This window comes from Pipistrellus kuhlii, unplaced genomic scaffold (genome assembly GCF_014108245.1).
Source record: "Pipistrellus kuhlii isolate mPipKuh1 unplaced genomic scaffold, mPipKuh1.p scaffold_m20_p_2, whole genome shotgun sequence".
Lineage (NCBI taxonomy): Eukaryota > Metazoa > Chordata > Mammalia > Chiroptera > Vespertilionidae > Pipistrellus > Pipistrellus kuhlii.
The window spans coordinates 13,802,648-13,824,692 of record NW_023425515.1 but is presented as its reverse complement, the minus strand read 5'-3'; the positions used below and the strand labels follow the sequence as shown (position 1 = coordinate 13,824,692).

At 37.3% G+C, this 22,045-nt stretch overlaps 1 protein-coding gene across 2 annotated transcripts; it reads right to left on the bottom strand.

Annotated features, from left to right (window-relative positions):
- Positions 1-272: 272 nt before the first annotated feature.
- SUCNR1 (succinate receptor 1) lies at positions 273-8,897 on the bottom strand. 2 transcript variants are annotated; one of them, XM_036448714.2, is made up of 3 exons: positions 8,510-8,895; positions 2,729-2,794; positions 273-1,706 (listed from the first exon to the last, which is right to left on the bottom strand). In XM_036448714.2, the coding sequence occupies exons 1-3, from the start codon at positions 8,510-8,512 to the stop codon at positions 717-719; spliced, it is 1,059 nt and encodes a 352-aa protein (XP_036304607.1). In that variant the 5' UTR covers positions 8,513-8,895; the 3' UTR covers positions 273-716. The 2 variants fall into 2 exon arrangements, with proteins under 2 accessions (XP_036304607.1, XP_045439558.1); XM_045583602.1 differs by lacking the exon at positions 2,729-2,794 and having other exon boundaries at positions 8,510-8,897.
- Positions 8,898-22,045: the final 13,148 nt, after the last annotated feature.

Sequence of the window (22,045 nt, the reverse complement as noted above, 5' to 3'; positions counted from 1 at the left end):
TTGGCTCAGTGGATAGAGAGTTGGCCTACAGACTGAAGGGTCCCAGGTTCGATTCAGGTCAAGGGTATGTACCTTGGTTGTGGGCACATTCCCAGTGGGGAGTGCGCAGGAGGCAGCTGATCAATGTTTCTTGTTCATTGATGTTTCTAACTCTCTATCCCTCTCTCTTCCTCTCTGTGAAATATCAATAATATATATATATATATATATATATATATATATATATATATATATATATATATTTATTTATTCATTTTATTTTTTTTAAAGAGTACAACTTCTAGGAATAATACTTGAAACTGTATGTAAAATCTGCTACTCAATCTTCACATAAAGTTATAGGACAGTGTGAATAAGAACAAACAATAGAGAATGTTGCCAAAAGAATTTTTTTTTTTACAGTCCCACCAATGATCCAATTCAAGCTTGCTACTTGATCTAGCTTCTCTTCTTCTTACACCGATTGAGGTATTCTATCTCCTTAGGATTTTGAATTTTATATGACTAATTCTTCCTGCTTGTCCGACTTCTGTCAAAAAAATTTTTTAAGTGAGCAAATAAATGCTTCTCATCCTCTCCCCATTTTATGTGCTTCTGGGCACACCACGTCGTTGAGTCAGGGGCGGATCTGTGACCCGCTCTGGTTTATGTCCATTCACCTCTCCCTGGCCTTCCCGCTGGTGCTCCTCACATAAAACGTCCTGTCCCGGGGCACCTCACCCTTTCCTGAAGGAAAACACCAGTCTGCTGGCACATCTCCTGAAGCAGGCCAGGGACTTGCAGTGCTGCCTCAGCTTGCTCGTCAGCAACTCCCTGAAGTGGTCCCCCACGAGGAAGTAGAAGAGGGGGTTGATGACGCTGTTGAGGAAGGCCAGGGGCCTGGTCATGATGTACAGGGAGTGGATGATGACCTGGGTGCAGGGGGGCTGAGTCCAGTTCCACAGCCGGGAGGCAATCCGCAGGTTCCTCAGGACGTGGTAGGGGGTGAAGAGTACAGAGAAAATCACCACGGCCAGGATGACCAGGTTCAGGGGCTTCTCAAAGGGCAGGGCGGGGGCTTGCGGCCGGACTCTCTGCTTCAGGAAGACGGCAATCTTGAAGTAGAAGAAGCACATCACGAACAAGGGGACGAGGAACCCCGAGAAGGTGAGGCACAGGCTGTAGATGAGGCTGTGTTTGGCGTCCCCGGAGCTGGCGTAATCCCTACATCTGGTGCTGTTGTCCCCTGGGGCCGGGTTTATAAAGAGAAGCATGGGCAGGAGCTCTAGGGTCACCAGGACCCAGATGACCAGGGAGATAAAGACGGCAAACTCTTTCCTTTGCAGGAGGTGCTCCCGGAAAGGGTAGTTCATGAGCAGGTAGCGGTCGATGCTGATGCAGGTGAGGAAGAGGATGCTGGTGTACAGGTTGGCGTGGAGCATGAAGCGGTTGCTGATGCAGAGCACGTCCCCGTAGGTCCACGTCTCGAGGGCATAGTTCTTTATTAGCAGGGGCAGCGTGCACAGGAAGGCGAAGTCGGAGATGGAGAGGTTGAAGAGATAGACGTTGCTGCTGTTCCAGTTCTTCAGGCAGAAGAGGTAGCCGTAGACCACCAGGCTGTTCCCGAGGACTCCCACGATGAACTCAATCCCATAAAAAACCGAAAGGTAGTATTTCCCTAGGGCAGCCTCTGCGGCCAGCCAGTGTTTGCAAGAGGCGTTCCATGCCTGAAGAAGAGAGAGGAAATAGAAGGATGAAACATAAGAGGATGGCAAAGGACATGATTGCACTTAACATAATAATAACTCTAAAATGTCGTTCAAAAAAGTTGACTATCTGGAGAGTGGTTTACATTAGTAAGGAGTACACATTCTTATGCATGTCTGAGTCACTAATGTTTCAAAAAATATTTATTAATACCTTTGAACTATGTGCTGGCCAGTGGGAATAACAACAATGAATACAAATTTCTAATTTCAAACAATTTATAATACCTTGAGAAGAATCAGACATTGGAAAAAAAATAACTGCATACCATAAAAGGTGGTGGTGGGGGTTGTAGTTGTTCCTATGGAAAATAATACAATAATCCTACATAATAAAAGGGTAATGTGCAAATTGACCCTAATGACGGAATGACCAGAATGACTGCTCAACCAATCACTATGAGGCACACTGACCACCTCTTGTTCCCTTTCCCTGACTGGCAGGCTTTGATCGCCCGATGGTGAATGGGGAATTGGGGGTCAGTGGTGGGGGACACAGGTTGCATCAGGCTAAGGCCCCTACCCCACCAGTCACCCCCAAAACAGAGGGCAACACACGGAGGGGATGGGGCTAGTGAGTGGATTGAATGGCTGACCTCTTGGTTCTACCAGAAGGTTCCGGTTACCCAACAGCGAACAGGGAGCTGGGGGTGGGTGGCGGTAGGGGGCGGGGCTGGCTGCAGGCAGTCTGGGAAGATGGCTCTGATCATAGACCAGGCCTAAGGACTGTACCCACACATGAATTTCGTGTGCTGGGCCTTTAGTTAATAAATAATAATACAAGAATAAACTCTGTGTTTCACATACCCACAATTATAAACCTACTTTTGCCCCACCTTGTGTATAATAAAGAGTATTCCAGACTTTAGGAAAGGCATGTGCAAGGGCTGTGAGGTGGAAACACACATAGAGGATTTGAAAACTGCAAAGAGACCAATGAGAAGTGCAGTGAAGTGAGTGAAGAGGAACTTTTCTGGACCTACCATGGTCCCCAGCACACTGTAGTTGTCTGGCAGATTCTGCTGAGTTAAACTAGATGGAATCATAATCTAGAAGAGGAAACAAGGATTGTTATAACTCCAGTCTTGACCTTCCAATAGCTCTTACTTTGCTTCTATATTGTTAAGGTATTAAGGTTATTTTTATCAAATTCATGAACTGAAAATCCAGTTTTAAAACATGATTCTTTACAGTCTAACATATAAAATTGAAAATAGTAGAAATAATAATAACAGCAGCCACTATTTAGTGAAAGCTTATAGTTTACCAGGCACTATACTCACCACTTTTCAATCATTATCTCATTTAATAAAGAGGCGGGGAATGTTATTATTTTCATTTTACACATGAAGTCACTGAGGCTTAGAAAATTAAGTATCTTCCTCAGGTCTTACATCTAACAAAATACCTATATCTTAGCATCTTCTATTGATAAATAGGGGTCATGAAAATAAGCAACCTGATTCATTCAACCCACATATATCTCGCTCACCTGCCATGTCTTCTCTTGTAATGAGAACAGATTGTGTCTGGCTGAGTAGGGTACTTAAAGAACTCTAGTTTCTTAAAAATGTACTGTCTTGCCATTATTGAATATTGAATCCTACTTATTTCTAGTTAGGATAAAAAGAAATATTGAAAATAAAATTTTCCAAAAATCTCTGTCATATAGAGCTCTGTGTGCTAGTGGTTGCAACCAAACGATTTTTTCAATATGAGAATTATAGTAAGTAGAGCAAATTAAGGTCAAATGACTTGAAATGCTTTTTATGGGAAACATGAAAAACATTGAGCAGAATTTACCATTTCAAAAGTAGCTGGAAAATTCATATATTTTGCCAAATTTAAGTGGCCTTCTTCAGTGAAAGATTGCTGGTGTTTTGAGAGTGTTTCATTTATGAAAACAATTCATGGGACTTGTCAATATGACAAATTCAATATGTTGATGTTATTTTAATCACTCTTTAAAACATTGTAAGTTCTTCTGATCATCTTCTCAAGTCTTTCCAGGGCGACAAGCCACTGAGTCCAACTCTAGACAAAGCTGGATAGGAACTTCCTTGGGCAGCAGGCGCTTGAATGCTGCTGAGGAACTGAGAAGGTTGGCTTATCTCCATCTTGGAGTGCATGCGATTCTGCTGCTCTACTACTTTTTCACATGCCCAGGAATTTATTACAGTTCTCCATTTCATATCTTTCCCAATTTTTCAAACCACTTCTACCTATTCTCTCTACTCCTCATTAGCAGATGTTTTTGTCTTCGAGTTCCCTGAGGGACAGCCTATTCATGGATGTCCACTCTCTGGTTCAGGCCTCTGTACCTGTCTTCTCCTTCCTTCCAGTGACAACAGAGAATATCTATTCCTTTGGGCTTACTCTAGATCCAACTCATTCCCAAATTCTCAGGATTGCTAACTGTTATCCAAACTCTCTTTCCGGTCTCTTCAGCCTTCTCCTGCTCAGCTACATCTTTTCCATTGGCATATAAACACTCTCTCTTGTCTCAAAAATAAAGAGCAGACATTAACAACTCTCTCTCTGGTTTCAAAGGTTTCTTTCATTAGCTTGAAGTACAACAAAGGGCTGTCTTCACTAATTGCTTTGGTATCCTGACTCCCCATTCCCTTTACTCCAATTGGCTTCTGAGCCATCACCCAACCAAAGCTCAACCTGATGGTCATTTTTCACTACAAGTCTTTCTTGACTTCTCAAGCTATTTTTTATACCATGACTTCTGGAAACACTCTCTTCCTTTACAGTCTATGAAATGACAATTTCCTATTTTTTCTTCTTTCTGCCTTGTTCTTTGCAGGCTCTTTTTGAGCCTTCTTGACCCAAGTGTTAAATGTTAAGTTCCTCAAGGTTCAGTACTGAATTTCTTTATGCTGCTCATCCACTTTCTAGCTTTAATGATCATCCATATATCAACTCTCAAATGTATATCAAAGCCTGGGCCTGTCTTATAAGTGTTATTTATTTATACGTATTGCCACTGATACATCACTTACAGGCTTCTTTGCCTCCAGAAATCCTGTACTAAACTCTTTTTAAAAAAATATTTTTTAATATATAATATATATATTTTATTGATTTTTACAAAGAGGAAGAGAGAGGGATAGAGAGTAAGAAACATCGATGAGAGGGAATCATCGATCAGCTGCCTCTTGCACACCCCTTATTAGGGATGTGCCCGCAGCCAAGGTACATGCCTTTGACCGGAATCAAACCTGGGACCTTTCAGTCTGCAAGCTGACACTCTATCCCCTGAGCCAAACCGGTTTTGGCCTGTACTAAACTCTTTAACTTCCTTCCTGATACTGTTATACCTCTACTAACTCCATCAATGACCTCACCATTTTTCCAAGCCATTTTACCTTAAAAACATAAAACATCCTTGAAGTCACCTATAGCTTACCTTCAATTACAAACTACCAGGTCTCATAGTCTGTAATGTAAGGATATTTCTCAAGTGCATTTCTACTGCTTCACGCCTTCATCACCAGCCTCATCCTGGCCACTGTCATCTCTATCTTGGTCTGTACCATATCCTCTGATAGTCTCCTCACATCTCTGTACCCTTTTCAATCCACTTTCAACATGACAGCTAAATGATATTTAATAACTGCAACCAAAATTCTGATCATATTACTCTCCTCAATCAAAATGCTTGAATGACTTTCCACTAAAGGAATAAACTCCAAAACCTTTCCTGGGGACCTCACAGCATGAACTGGTTCCTGTACTCCACTTCAGCCTCACCTAGCTCAGCTCACTTCTCTGCTCATCTTCCTTCCTGTTCTTTGAGGGCACAGAAAAGATAACTCACATTCAGTTTCTTGCATTTCTTTTCACTGACCTTCCCCACTGTGGTTCTTGCCCCATAACGTGTATTTTACAACCATACTTCTCTCAGATATCAGTTTAAGTGTGGGTTTCCCAACATAGCCTCTCTGACCCAGTGGTCTGAATTAGATCCTCACATTTTATGCTCTCATTTTATACTGAGCTTCTTTCTAACACTTCCCTCAACTTTATGTTACTCATAGACCCAGCACAGTGACTACCAGATAGTAGATGACCCAAAAATGCTTGCACAGTGGAGAGATTATAATATAAACACTTGACTCAAATCTGTAATTAAGTCCACCTAATTAAGCCCATTGCTCTATTGTACTATGAAAGCTGACACTGCAAAAAATATAACTAATATTAAAAAATGGCAATTGTAATAGTGGTAGGTGTGATTTAGTTACACATTGAAAGGAAGAAAAATTGAATACATATTTTCTAGGATCACTTTAAGAAATGAAGGATAATTAAAGACTTAGGAGTTCACATCTGGAATTAATAAACATTAGAAAGTCAAGGACATGTACCAAAGTATTAATAGTTTTATCAGTAGTGATGATGCCAGGTGATTTTTATAGAGTGCATTCTCCTTTTGATTTATCTAGGTGTTTGTTTTCTTTATCAGCTTGTATTTAAATAATATTAAAAATTCTTAGAAATACAAGAAAAAGGTTAAATTTTTAAAAAGGTATTTTTTAAACAATAGGCTTGATTTTTTACACCAATGGTAAGTTTTCACTCTTACTTCTCTCTTCCTAGCTGCTTTCAGTTCCACAACTTCTGGACACCCTCTTCCTTGCCTTCTCTGACTGGCAACCTCCTGTCGTCCTTTCTCTATAGACTTCTCTGTGGTCTAATCCTTGCTAGCCCGACCTTTAAATGTAGCTCTTCAAAGCTCAGTTTTGGGCAACTTGGTTATTTTGGGAGTACTTAAAAAAAATGGTGTACATACTCAAATGAATATTAAGACAATAGAAAGTTTTTAATACAAAAAAAAGTATTTGTTTCATTTTTTTCAGTTTCCTCTTTTTCTGGCTACAAGTCTTATTTTTCTGCCTAGTAGTTCTTAAACGTACTGAACTGACTTATGTCAGTAGTGTACATGCAGCACAAAAGTTTGGCTGCCAAGAAAGAAAAAGACAGCTATAACTAAAAGGCCGATTTTCCAATAGCCAACACTCAGCCAAGTTGAAGCCATGGATTCTTCTGTTTTTGAGTTGTCCATTGGGATTGGAAATTAGGGAGAAAACAGGAATAGAAAATATCAGGGCTGAAATAAGAAAAATGAATGGCTAGACAACTTTGACCTGCTTCTCAGACTCTTTTCTTTATTCTTTAAAAAAACACACAACAAAAACATTTTATTATGTAACACCCAGAAAATGCAGAGAGGCAAAAAGAAGTCAAAATTTCTGTAAACCAATGACTCCTAATTTTTGGATATCAGTACAGTTTATTATTTATTTGAATCTATTTTTATAGAAGTGTGATGTTTTTCAATCTGATTTTGATAGATTCATTTTACTTAAAAATATTATTCCTAAATTCATAATACTAATAAATTATGGTTTTATAAATGTAAGTCTGTCTAATATTTTCAAACCAACTTAACCTCACCAGGATCCACAATTTTCAGGGTGATAGATTTTAAGTTTGATGATGTTTATAGTTAAGTGTGTTCTTAGTTGAAGAAATAAGCTGGTCCTTTAAGGAAAATTCCCAATTGAAGGGAAATTTCCTCATGAAAAAATAATATTCTCTCTTCCACTTTCTAGTGGTTGATTTTTAATTTTTACAAAATAAAAATTGCTATAAATGATTTGGACAAATTATTTTTAGCAGGTTTTTAGATATTGACAATTAAAGTAGAATCTTTTTAATTATTTATTCAAAATTATATGTATACCTGTTAGAATTATTAAACTATAAGGAATATTCATTTTACTCACATAACCAGTTCTTAATTTTAACCTGAGAATATATTTCTTTCACTTTGACTATATTCAGCCTTTTAAAGGTGTATGCTTTTGAAACAAATTAAAAACATATTTGATAATTTAATAGCTTTTAAATTGTTCTCCTTATATTCATCATATTAAGGCCATTTATGAAATATTAATTCTTCACTATTTTATTAAGCCACATTTACACAGTAATATATGAGTATATTTTTATGAAATTGTTTTTTCATTAATAATCCATTTGAATAAAGAACATATTTACACTGAAAAGCAATATAATAATTTAATGTTGACGACTTGAGGTATATTATATATTGCAGAAACTACACCAGAAGTCAAAGGCTTAAAATGTTAAAATATGGTGTCAAATGTTTTTTTTTTTAATTTCTTAAAAATAACTCACTAATTATAAAACATTTTGGAATACATAATAGCATGATTTCTGCAATTTTCCCTTTTGCCCTAGTGAGTTATATTCTTGAATAATGCCATTTTTACAAACACAATTGGTAAATTTAAATTTTAATATTTCCTCTAACACATTGTTTTCTATATATAATATATGATATTTGTTTCATATGATTTAAAAACTTTACATTTTTTTCAAGGAGTTATATTTATTTAAATAATTCTTATTCCTTTTTAAAAAATGAAATATAAGTTACCAAGACTTAAGCAAGTACAATAAACCTCTTAGGAGAAAATAAATTTTGTATTTGGCTATTTAAACAAGGCATTTAATTTGTTAAAAAAAATAAATGTAAAGGAAAAATATATGACTCCCTTTCAGTTACTTTTGCTGCCCTACATGCACATATGAACAACAGTTCAGACAGTTCATTTAAACATTGCTTTAAACCTTAATTGCACAAATGGCACTTTTTAAAGAAACCCCTAAGAACAGCATTTATTTACTTTAAATGCCTGGGCAACATGAGTTACATTGCAACTTACCATTCTGTTGGAAAGCCCTGATCCCTTGACAGAAATCCTTTGCCAGCAACTTGATGCAGCTTCTGACCCAGTGCTGTGCCTCTAGACATAGTGAGTGCAGTGTGATTTGCGTATCATGCAGCCAAGATGAATAATTCAAAACTCAAGGAATAATTTACTCAGTCAAACCTCCAAGCCAAGTTCAAGTAAGGAAACTTCCTGTGAAGTCCAGACACAAAACAAATTGCTCATTTCGCAAATAGCTCTTGAAAAGACTGCCGTTGAAATATTTGTACTCTCTATCAAAACAACAGAAAAGCATGTGTTATTTTTATATTTATTTACATATTTAAAAGCTAGGATTGTTTATGTTGGGTATATACATTGCTTTTACTTTTTTAAAACCAGTTTTTAAAAGACTGTATTGAGCTATAACATACAGAACCATAAAATTCACCCATTATAAGTATATAATTCATGGTTTGTAGTAAATGCATAGTGTTGTACAACTATCACCACAATCTCACCTGTTTTATTTTTTTTTTATGTTGATGTTTTCATTTTTTATTTTTATTGAATTTATTGGGGTGACACTGGTTAACAAAATTATACAGGTTTCAGGTGCACAATTCTACAACGCATTGTCTGTACAATGTATTGTGTGTTCACCACCCCAAGCCAATTCTCTATCTATTACTCCTATACCCTCCTCCACTCTCCTCATCCTCGGCAATCACCACACTGTTGTCCAAGACAGTGCCCGCAGCCAAGGTACATGCCTTTGACCGGAAAAACCTGGGACCTTTCAGTCCGCAAGCTGACACTCTATCCCCTGAGCCAAACCGGTTTTGGCCTGTACTAAACTCTTTAACTTCCTTCCTGATACTGTTATACCTCTACTAACTCCATCAATGACCTCACCATTTTTCCAAGCCATTTTACCTTAAAAACATAAAACATCCTTGAAGTCACCTATAGCTTACCTTCAATTACAAACTACCAGGTCTCATAGTTTGTAATGTAAGGATATTTCTCAAGTGCATTTCTACTGCTTCACGCCTTCATCACCAGCCTCATCCTGGCCACTGTCATCTCTATCTTGGTCTGTACCATATCCTCTGATAGTCTCCTCACATCTCTGTACCCTTTTCAATCCACTTTCAACATGACAGCTAAATGATATTTAATAACTGCAACCAAAATTCTGATCATATTACTCTCCTCAACCAAAATGCTTGAATGACTTTCCACTAAAGGAATAAACTCCAAAACCTTTCCTGGGGACCTCACAGCATGAACTGGTTCCTGTACTCCACTTCAGCCTCACCTAGCTCAGCTCACTTCTCTGCTCATCTTCCTTCCTGTTCTTTGAGGGCACAGAAAAGATAACTCACATTCAGTTTCTTGCATTTCTTTTCACTGACCTTCCCCACTGTGGTTCTTGCCCCATAACGTGTATTTTACAACCATACTTCTCTCAGATATCTGCTTTGCTTTATATTTTGTTCAATCCCTCCCTATTCCCCCAGCCCACCCTCAGCTGTCAGCTTGCTCTCTATGTATGAGTCTGCCTCCATTTTGCTTGTTAGTTCATTGTGTTCTTTAGATTCCGCATGAGTGAAATCATATGGTACTTGTCTTTCTCTGACTGGCTTATCTCACTAAGCACAATTGCAGCATTATTTACTATCACCAACATTTGGAAGGATTCCGAGTGTCCATCAGTAAATAAATGGGTAAAAAAGCAATGGTAGCCTGGCCAGTGTGGCTCAGGAGGTCACGGTTTTTTTTCTTGTCAGGGCATGTGCCTGGATTGCAGGCTCAATCCCCCATGTGGGGTATGCAGGAGGCAGCCGACTAATGATTTTCTCTCATCACTGATGTTTCTATCTCTCTCTCTCTCTCTCTCACCCTATCTCTATGAAATAAATAAAAAATATATAAATATATTTAAAAAAAGCTGTGTTATATTTACACGATGGAATATTACTTAACCATAAAAAAAGAAAAAAGATATATATATATATATATATATATATATATATATATATATATATAATGTATATCCTTTGTGACAGCGTAGATGGACCTGGAGAGCTTTGTTTTTTTGTTTTTGTTTTTAATTGATAATTTTTGGTGAATTTTATATTAGGCATATAATAACAAAATATCCGTTATCAATAATTTTGATGGAACTATAAAGCAAAAACTATGGAAGCAAATCTGAATATATGTTCTGTCAGTGTACTACCAAAAGGGATACTAGGGTATTTCCCATTTTATTTCCTACTAGAGGCCCAGTGCACAAAATTTGTGCAGGTAAGGGGGTCCCCTCAGCTGAGCCTGCACTTTCTTCAATCTGGGACTCCTCAGGACCTCTGGCTCCTCACCACTCACCTGCCTGCCAGTCTGACCCCCTAACTGCTCTCCCCTGACAGCCTGTTCACCCTAACTGCTCTCCCCTGCTTGCCTGATCACCTTTAACCTCCTCTGCCTTGGCTTCACCAGCATGGCTTTGTCAGGAAGGAATTTTGGAAGGATATCCAGAAGATGTTCAGACTAATTAGGATATTATCCTTTTATTAATCTAGATGCCACCTTGTCCTAAAAATGCAGGTTGTTCCCAGGTTTTCCTATCGTGGAAAGGAAGCCCACAGTAGCATCCTGGGTTCTGACCAGGGCTTATGTGCTTATGCTTCTTCTCAGCAGATGTGATTCATATAAGAAGACTCTTGGATGTAGCTTGAACATTTTTATTGAGTTTGCCAAATCATCTTCCAAAAATGTTGAACCACTTTAAACTCCCACCAGCAACCATGAGTGTCAAGATGGCTTGGTATTTGAGCCAACCTCATTGTTCAGCTGGGGATTTGATTTTCCGAGATAGAATTATGGAGGAGGAAAAATAGTTTTCCTCTATCTTTCTGAGTTATTAGTGGAACCCCTTGCAATGAAAGACAGATCACAAAGAGCAAAACAAAATTCATTAACATGTGTATCTAGTGTATATGTGGGAGATCCCAGGGAAAAATGAGTAACACCCCAAGGTGGCTTAGAATGCATATTTTTAATACCTTCTTCCTAGGGAAAGGGGATGGGAGATGTAGGCCTCTTAGAAGAGAGTAACTGATTTATAGGGAAGATGAATGGAGGTGGGAGAAATAGTTTGTAACAAAGTTTGGGTGTGATGTCAACTTCTACAGGAGTCAGTCTTCTCTGCCTGATGACACTTCTCCCGTCAAGGGAACCTATACCATTTAAGCTCTTTTTGGAGGGTCCAATTTTAGGCAGATAAGGAGGCTACAGTGAAAGCCCCTGCATGCACTTGCTGTTTTTCAAGCATCTGCAGCTCAGTATCATCAATATAACAACACAGCATATGCTGGGGTGGCATGCTCTCTGACCTTCAGAATAAACCCAACAAAAGCTTGTTTCCTTTAGGTGATTTGCCACAGTAGTGTTATTCCCTGGAGACTGTATTCTGACCAGACCTTCCTGGGAGTGGTCTTAACATACCCTGTGTTTGTAGAAAGGTGTGGGCCACATCACTAAATAAACCAGGGGCAGTTTTCTCATCTTGTAAAAGGGAGATAAAGTTATGATAGCTTATCTCCCTTTCCACAGGTTTCTTGCAGGTTTGTGTCTCCGCTGCCCTCCCCCAATCTCCCCCCCCAGCAGTCCCAGGGCCTCAGCCCCAGGCCTTGGGGCTGCTAGATGCCAGGCCTATGGAGTTTGTGTCTCAGATCTGGCCCCTGAAGCCCCAACACAGCCATGGGACAGGGCTTGGGGCTGCTGGGTGCTGGCATCCTTGTGGGTTTGTGTCTCTCATTTGCCCTGGTAGCCCCAGCATCACCTGGCCACTATGGGCCTCACCATCTTGGTTGGGTTAATTTGCATACTCACTCCTATTGGCTGGTAGCATAGCAGAGGTATGGTCAGTTTGCATGTTTCTCTTTTATTAGATAGGATGGTCAAAATCAAGAGACATTAAAAAACACATCAGGTGGCTAGAGATTAGGGAGAGAGGTGGTGTCTAAGTAAGATAACTTCAGCACCTGGTAATTCATACACTGGAGTCAATGTTCTGCATAGCACTTAGAAGTGCATCACCACAATTTCAGACAGGAATCCCACCTGGCTTTTCTGAGAATTATATTAGGTTTATATTCAAGTATACACTTGATCTACTTGATGTGAACCATAGGGTCTATGTCATGTCCCTAATTTAATTTGAAAGACATGAAAGTTGAGCATTGAGTTAGCAGGGGCAGGCAAAAGCCCAAAAAAGAACTCTACAAATGATATAAGCTTGGTCTAGGAAAGGATCAGTAAAAATGGAGTGAACAGGTTCTATTTAAGATCAGTGGAAGTAAAACATAAGGATTGGGTGAGTAATAGGTTAGATGTCTAGACCTGATCAGGAAGTTTTTGGCTGCAGCACCTATGCAAATCAGGCTCCAATAATAAAGATATAAATGATTTGGTTATGAAAGAGCTTTTCCATGAACTCCACATCTTCAAATGCTTCACCCCCTCTGTAACTCAATAACATTTTGATTTAGAGTCATTCTAATTATATTAATTTTGTGTATTTTATTATACTTGAACAAAGGTTAGCTTTAATCTTGTAGTTACAAAACAGAAAATAAGGCTTTGCATGTGTAGGAAAATTTTGTGCATTAATAGAAAACTACACATTTTTTACACATAGGGCACATCCCTTCACTTTATCTGATTCCCATTGTATGGAAGCTATTTTACAACTAGGAGACATGGAACATTCCCTCCTTTATGGGGTTGGTGGGAGTTCCCCAGGGCTTCCTCTTTCTTTCCCTCACATCCTGCTTATCATCATATCCTGAACTGCTACGATAAAAAGTGGTCTATGCTTCTCCTTTCTGAGAGTACAAGTCATCAGACCTGTGGCTTGGTGGCCTTGCTTTCCTCCCACCCCTAATTCATCAAAGGCACCAGTGCCCCAGGATGCCTTCAGTGGAGAAACTAGAGTGATTTGGGGACAGATTTAGTAAAAGTTCTTCAGTACTTTTGTTCTTTTTATATCACGAGACTTCATTCAAGTCTATAGAAAGATAGCTTCACAGCATCAAGAACAGATGCAGGATTCCGGACCTTGTAAATAGGGCCAACATCATGGTATGCAATCCTTTAGTCACACAGGGCCTCACATGTTGAAGGACCACACATTTTATTTAATGCTCTACTCTCAAAATTTAATTGAAATTCTTGTCATTTAAAAATTTTATCAATTTGACAGGGAGGGAGGGAGGGAGAGAGAGAGAGAGAGAGAGAGAGAGAGAGAGAGAGAGAGAGAGAGAGAATTGTTTTCTATTTATTTATGTATTTATTGATTGATTCCTGTATATGTCATCACCAGGAATTTAACCCATAACCATGGTGTATTGGGACACCACTTTAACCAACTGAGCTATCAGGGGCTAGGGCTTAATTGAAATTCTTAATAACTTTTTAATTAAAGGCCCTGTATTTTCATTTTGCATTAGGCTGTGCAAATTATGTAACTGTTATGCCTATCAGAGAACAAATTTCCTAGAAAATGATTTCTATTCAGCATACAAAATTTCAATAGGGGCAAAGTTTTCATTTTTTGGTATGCATTTTTCTTTTCTTTAAACAACATGATGTTGAAATTTACTGGGTAAAAAGAGGACAGGGCTGATGAGAAAATGCCTCTTCAAATCTGGACTTCATCTCTTTAAAAAAAATTTAATTGATATTTTACAGAGAGGAAGGGAGAGGGATAGAGAGTTAGAAACATTGATGAGAGAGAAACATCAATCAGCTGCCTCCTGCACCCCCCTTACTGGGTACGTACCTGCAACAAGGTACATGCCCTTGACCAGAATCAAACCTGGGACCTTTTGAGTCCTCAGGCCCATGCTCTATCCACTGAGCCAAACCAGTTAGACTGGACTTCAACTCTTATTAGCTCTGAGTTTTCTTATTTGTAAAAGAGGTCAATTGCATGGAAGTTATGTATATAGTAGAAGTTCGTAGTTTAATTATATAGTGTGGGATCCAAATTAATTGGTAAATAAATGCCCACTATCACAGAAGTTTATATAAAATAAGAAGCAGACTTCTTCAGAGTGATGGTGACAACCCAATGTTATCAATATGAGAATATTTACTGCCCAGGAAGGTTTATTTTAAAAATTTAATTATTGGTTATCAAATGTATTGGCTATCAAATTTAATTATTTAAGTCTGCCAACTAAATAGAACATTTTATATAAGAAACCAGACATGTTGAATATAAATTTAAAAAGCAGTCATAGGAAGGTTCTACTAGAAAAGTCTCTGGGCAAGATTAGAAGACAAATTATTTCAATAGCACAAATAAGCCCATATAAGGGTCACATTGATCTTTAAGAAATAACAGGCCAGGCAATGGTAGACAACCAATGCAATTCAAGGAATTTTTCTTCAAATCTTAAGGGTGGTAAATAATAATAATAATAATAATAATAATAACAACAACAACAACAACAACAACAACAATAAACCCTCAAATAGGTTTAAATAAATTAAGATTATTGAGGATGATATGTTGGTGTTGCTGTGTTGGGTGGACTTGCCCAATGATACATGATTAATTTCCTATTTAAAGAATGGTTTAGATAGGAAACAAATTTTAAAAGAACAGCAAAAGAGAAAACAACGCATAGAGGATATATGTGATTGTCTCTAAATGCTTCTAGATTCTATAATCCAAACAAACTATTGGCCATTTTTTTTTTTTTAATGGAAAGTTGTCCATTCAAGATGGCCATTTAAGCTGTGGCTTGTACCCATGGCTTGCTCCAAAATACCATTTGTCCTTTGAATAAAGAACAAGAAGTCAGTCTGATTGAATCTCACTGAGCATTTTGGTAATTGAATTGGGAGGTTTTCAAAATTCCCTGGAGAACAGAAAATGTTCTGTGCTTTGTGTCTGCTTTATGAATTAAATTAAGGGAACTACCTGTCCCCGTTAATAAAACATTCAGTGGTGTGATTCTTCTGAATTACTATCTTTACCTCTACAACATACTTATTAATGTAGTTATTATATTAGCATATGTTTTGTGCTGATATATACTCCAAAACTAATGTATTTTATTTTCACTCTTAAGTGAATATTGTATTACTAGAGGCCCGATGCATGAAGATTTGTGCAAGAATGGGCCTTCCTTCCCCTGGCTGCTAGCATCGCCTTTGCTCTGGCCAGAGCAGCCTTTCCATCTTCCCACGCTGAGCTGTGGCCTGGAGGAACTGGAGTGATGCAGCATGCCTGTGTCCTGCCCCTTCCACTCATCACCTGTGTATGCAAATCAACCCACCATCTTTGTTGGGCTAATTTGCATACTTACTCCTGATTGGCTGATGGGTGAAAGTACAGTCAATTAGCATGTTACTCTTTTATTAGGTAGATAGTAAGCAAAGAATTTTCAGATTGTAACATTTCTAACAATTACATTAAACAATGTAAAATTTTAACAAAATATTCAAACACTTTTATACTATCCCTCCACCCTGTATTATTTATGTGTTTACAAGTAGTATTTTTTCATGTTAACCTAACTTTTAAATCCATTGTTTGTATTATTTAAGAGTTGTTAGCTGGTCAGAACTCCTCACAAGGCCTGTTGTATTTGGAGACCTGCTGAGAAATCATTGCATAGAGCTACCTCATCCTAGACACAGGGACATCAGACTCAGAGTGCTTAGGAAGGGTATGCATTTGACCACAGTTGATATAGTACCTAGATTTATTTAATCTGGTTTTATTATATCTGAAAATTATTATAAAATGTATCAAATACTTTTTGCTAATTATCTACTCCTAATTAATAAATGAATTAATGTTTCAGTGATTATTCTTTCTATGATCTTTATAATTTTATTCAAGACTCATAGTGTATCAGTTTCAACCTAAATAATCCAGAGTGTTGGTGTGCTGACTGATTTAGAATCCAACATATAAAGTTGAAATTTTTGCAATTCATTTTTATAATAGGTGGATTTGTGACTAATGCAAGAACCTTGTCCATCTTTTGGTTATTACACAAGCCTCCTTTTAGTAGCAGGAAGAACTATGTATTCAGAACAAGGGGCAAGACGTTACTAAGTATTGTTTCCTAGAAAAACGAAAATCAGCCTCTTAGATAATCTGTGAGGGGAAGGGAATGCAGGAAAAATAATTCTACCACATAGTGCCATGTTTTGTGAATACAAGAAGAGAATGAAGAAAAAAAATCATAGAAATGGAGGGGGGAATCTATGACATTAAAGAATGGGGCTGACACAGGGGAATGTTTGGAATCATAGATACATGAATGTCAAGGTCAAAGGGCAAGAATTAATGGGAAGAAGTTCCTTGTCGCATAAGCTGTAAATATGCTGGGGATGGTAAAAATTAGCAAAATGCAAAGAATCTGGGTTATCTTTTTCTTAAATGGGTCTGCTGCACATTTATTTTAATTTAAGAGAGTCTGCTGACTCCATTAACCTTACAACTGTCCAATTTAATTTACACACAGATGGGAGATTATTTTGCCATTATTGATGTTTTTGTACATTTTAATTTGCTCACTATGCCTTTATCACATTGAAAATATTTGACAACCATAATTTTAAAAATTATTTGTAGATATTCTGCAATACAAAATTTTAAATTGACACAAATTTATTTTTAATTCCAAGGAAATTAAAAAAAAATAAAATTATATGTTCCAGGAGGAAAATCAATAATGTACCATCTACTATTAAACTGTAAAACTAATACGCACCTCAAAGCCTCAAAGAGTAAGGAAGACTATACATGGATTTTAAGAAAAAACTTAAGCTACTCTTTTCCAGTTAGATAGCAAATAAGGCAAGAAGAGACATGTGTGAATGCAGAAATATGTAAGTAATATTATTTTAAAAATAATAAACAATTACATATTCATTCAAAAAAAAAACCTGTAAAGCTAAAAGAAAGAACAAAGGTTCAGTTGTGTAACAGAAAGAGGGTTCAGGAGAATATTACATGTATTGAGTAAAGGTTGTTATGAACCAATAAGAGTCTCCACCTAAGTGCGGATAATAAAGCAAGTAATAGGAATACTGCCTACAAAGGTGTTTAAATTTATATTAGAGTATGTATTTGTATTTCACACTTCTAGGTTCATTCCCAGTGTATGTTTTTAATTTTTTATCTTTATTGTTGAAAGTATTACATATGTCTCCCCCTCCCGCTCATTGACCTGTATCTGCATCACCAAATGAGCCCTCATGCTCCCCTTCAACAGCCATCCTCCCTTCTTAACCATGTCCCCTCCTTAAATCCTGGTAACCATGATTCTGATCTCCTCCCTTTCTATAACTTTGTCATTTCCATGAACTCATGTGATATATATCTTCTAGGATTGGCTTTTGCATTCAATATAATTTGCTGAAAACTCATCCAGGGTGTTGCATGTAGCAGTAGTGTGTTCCTTTTTATTGATGACTAGTAATCTGTGGTGAGCATATACCTCGGTTTGCTTATTCAGCTGCTGAAAGACATCAGGTTGTTTCCAAATTCTGGCTATTAGGAGAAATAGAGTTCTAAGAACATCTATATACAGATTTTGGTGTAAGTGTAAGTTTTCATTTCTCTAGGATGAATGTCCAAGTGTAAAATTGCTGAGTTATGTAGTAGTTGCATGTTTACCTTTTTTTGGACACTACTAATGCATTTTTCTAGCACATCTACACCATTTTAGACTTCTACTAGCAACATATGAGCAATTCAAGTTTTTCTGCATCCTTGTCAGCATTTTGTGTTGTCACTATATTTAGTTTAATTATTCTGATAGGTATTCAGTGATATCTAATTGTGGATTGTTCCATAATGATGTGGAAAGCAATTCATGTACTTATTTTCCATCTGCATATATTTTTTGCTGAAATGTCTGTTCAAGTGGTTTGCACATCCATTTTCTAATTGAATTAGTTAGGTATTTTTTTTATTATCATTGAATTTGAGTATTCTTTATATATTATTTAAGCGCATTCAATTCTTTAAATAAGATGATTCTTCCTTGCACTCCTTACTACAATAAATTCATTTTTAATTTATTAATACAGAAAGACTTAAACTGCCAGCCTAAGTCTAAAAGGAGAGAAAACTACATGAAATAAATCCTGGGTGTTGATTTATTTTATTCTTGGTTTCCTTTAGGCATTTGTCAGTTAAATATAGAATAATAAAATATCTGTACCAAGAGAAAACTTGATTTGTGATTAGCTTTGAGTTGATAATGAATCTGTTTTAGTGCCTTATTATTGCCTTTAAAGAGCTAAATGATCCATGGCTTGAAATTGTGTAGCTTGTTTGAATTATGAAATTTGAGAGTATTACCTATTGTCATTACACAAATGATTGTCTCACAATCGTCAGAGGGAAAATTATGTACAGCCCAGATTTACATCTGCCTTAGTTTAGTTTAAAGATACATATTGCTGTTAGATGGAACCATAAGAGCAAATAAAATCTCTCTTGATAGTGTTTATTGTATTGACTGCCATTTATATGGTTGTGTTCATAAGTTTCTGCCACTCTAATGCATCTCATTTAAACTGCAAGTACCGCCAGGACTGGTTTGGCTCAGAGGATAGGGTGTCGGCCTGCGGACTGAAAGGTCCTGGGTTCGATTCCAGTCAAGGGCATGTACCTTGGTTGCAGCACATCCCCAATAGGGGGTGTGCAAGAGGCAGCTGATCGATGATTCTCTCTCATCGATGTTTCTAACTATATATCTCTCTCTTCCTCTCTGTGAAAAATCAATAAAAATATATTTAAAAAAAATAAAAATAAACTGCAAGTACCACCGAAACCGGTAATTGGGCATAATCTTAGGAAGTCAGAATAACCGGGGTTTTATGGGGGCTAACAAATATGAATGTTCAGTTTTGAACATTGGCCTTCTTTACCTTGCAGGGGAAAATTAAACCCATGCGTAATTCCAAAAACGGTTCTAGATGAGAGCAGTTCCACCATACTATGTCCTCTGTTGCAGATTTAAGGGCATACATGCCTGGGGTTTCTATTTTTTCTTTTAAAAAAAAAATATATTTTTTACAGAGAGGAAGAGAGAGAGATAGAGAGTAAGAAACATCAATGAGAGAGAATCATCGATCAACTGCCTCTTGCACACCCCCTACTGGGGATGTGCCCGCAACCATGCCCTTGACTAGAATTGAACATGAGACCTTTCAGTCTGCAGGCTGACGCTCTATCCACTGAGCCAAACTGGTTTCGGCCATGCCTGGGATTTCTAATCTCAGTGAATGTTGCCATTTGTAACCTCCATCACCACAAGGACTCAAGAAGTCATGTGAGGACAACGGTAAGAATATGAATCGTGTGCCCACTCTACTTCTCAACAGACTTTTCCATTTCAAACATGACATTAAGTCATATTTTGTTTTAAAACAGAGGAACTTTCAGATCTGTAACAAATCAGCAAGATGTTTCAGAATAGCTAATTAACATTCTTCTAAGACAATGTCTGCATATCTATGCACAGGGGCCATTGCATCTTCCCATGTACCAGAGGTCAAACCCAAAGTGATGGAGCCCCATGGGCATAGTACGTTTCAAATTAGAACTATGTTAAACAGAATGTTTCCTTTTTAGATGAGCATCTTTTTCCTCTGAGATTTAAAGATATCTGAGACACAATGTTTACAGGCTCAAAAAATGCAACCTTTTGCAATGTCCATGGTAAAGACCCACTGAGGACTAGGATTTGGAATGGGCAACATGTTATTGTTACTGGTAGAATACCCTAGTGAGTTCTTCTTAATATTAGCACTCATAAAGTAATATTATCCATGAACAGTTATAACTTTTCATGATGGTTTCAAAGGTCTTTTAGTCACTTGCATTTTTTATGTTCTATATATGTTTGTCTTTCTCAAAGCTTTTCCTTGTGTTTCATAGTTGCTATGTCACCATGTCCTAAGACAGACAGTTCCCTGACCTCTTACATCTTTATATTCCCACAGCTCACCACTTTAATGATAATCTCCTTCCAAGGCCATGAACTCTATGGCTCCAGTTACCCTCTGGAATCTGAGTTCCATGTAAGGCAAGTGATGGAATGGCTGGCTTGAATCAGCGAGCCAATGATGTATATTGTAGGCAATTTGTATTTTTGTTGGCAATGTCTCTAGAAATAAGTGTGATTTAAAAATCACATTAACTTTCCAAAAGAAATTACAGAATATTAACCACCATTTTCCATATATAGAAAGATGTCACCTTCCATGTTTTGAAAGATGTGAATAAATTAATAATATGTCTAAATTATTCCTGTTATAATTAAGTGCTATGCTAGTTGTGTCAAGTTAAAGATAGGTAAATTAAATAAAAAACTTATTTAATAATGTATTTGAAACTATATTAGTTACCTTCCAAAAACTATAGAGGTATGGGGCTGAAGACAGATCTAGAATATTTTTTAAATATATTTTAATGATTTTTTACAGAGAGGGAGGGAGAGAGTTAGAGAGTTAGAAACATCGATGAGAGAGAAACATTGATCAGCTGCCTCCTACTGGGGTTGTGTCCACAACCAAGGTACATGTCCTTGACTGGAATTGAACCTGGGACCCTTCAGTCTATAGGCTGACACTCTATCCACTGAGCCAAACTAATTAGGGCAGATCTAGACTCTTAATGGGAGGTTTCTCTTTTTCCACCTTTCCTCAAAGACAATTTGACATATGGAATACTAAACGTGAGAGTTACAAAAATGTGAAATGATTATGTGGTTTCTTAGCACAATGCATTATAACACTTTGATATGTTTCCTTTATTAAACTTTCTATCATATTACGTTAGAAGGCAGTGCAGGAGAGAAGAATAAATGGCTGCCTAGTGATGCCTTTTCCTGGTTTCAGGGAGGGGGATTAGATTAAGTGACAATTTTGTAATCCATGAAATAGACATGGCCTTTCATGTTAGGCCAATTCTGAAATGAGAAACATACATATTTGTGTTCTAAGTATATGATTGCAATGTGAACCTCTCTGAAATATTCTACTTGTTAAAATATATCATCTGTGATTTTTTTTTCATTGATCATATGTAGTAATGACTGTGTTAGAGTCCTTTGGGAGTAATAAAAAACAGAAAATACCAACTAGAAAGATGGTTACACCCACGGTATTTTAGTCAGGGCATATCTGGTTGCAAAGGAGGCTTATTTTAAGGATATAATAGCAGGTAAAAATAGAAATAGGAATGCAAGTAGGCCTCCCTACAATTTTGGAATTTTAAAAGTCAGCAATTAATGAATTAAAGCTAATTTATCTTTCTATTTATCTATACCTATGTGTCTGTCTCTGTCTTCTATCATCACTCAGTATGTACTCCATTATCTTCTCTTGCTGTGTGGCTTCAAATTCTCAGTCAGTCACAAAGACTACATATTCCTTCAGTACAACTTCCTTAGCCTAATTATCTTATTCCCAATTTTTAAATGATGGGGTCTAACATTCCAA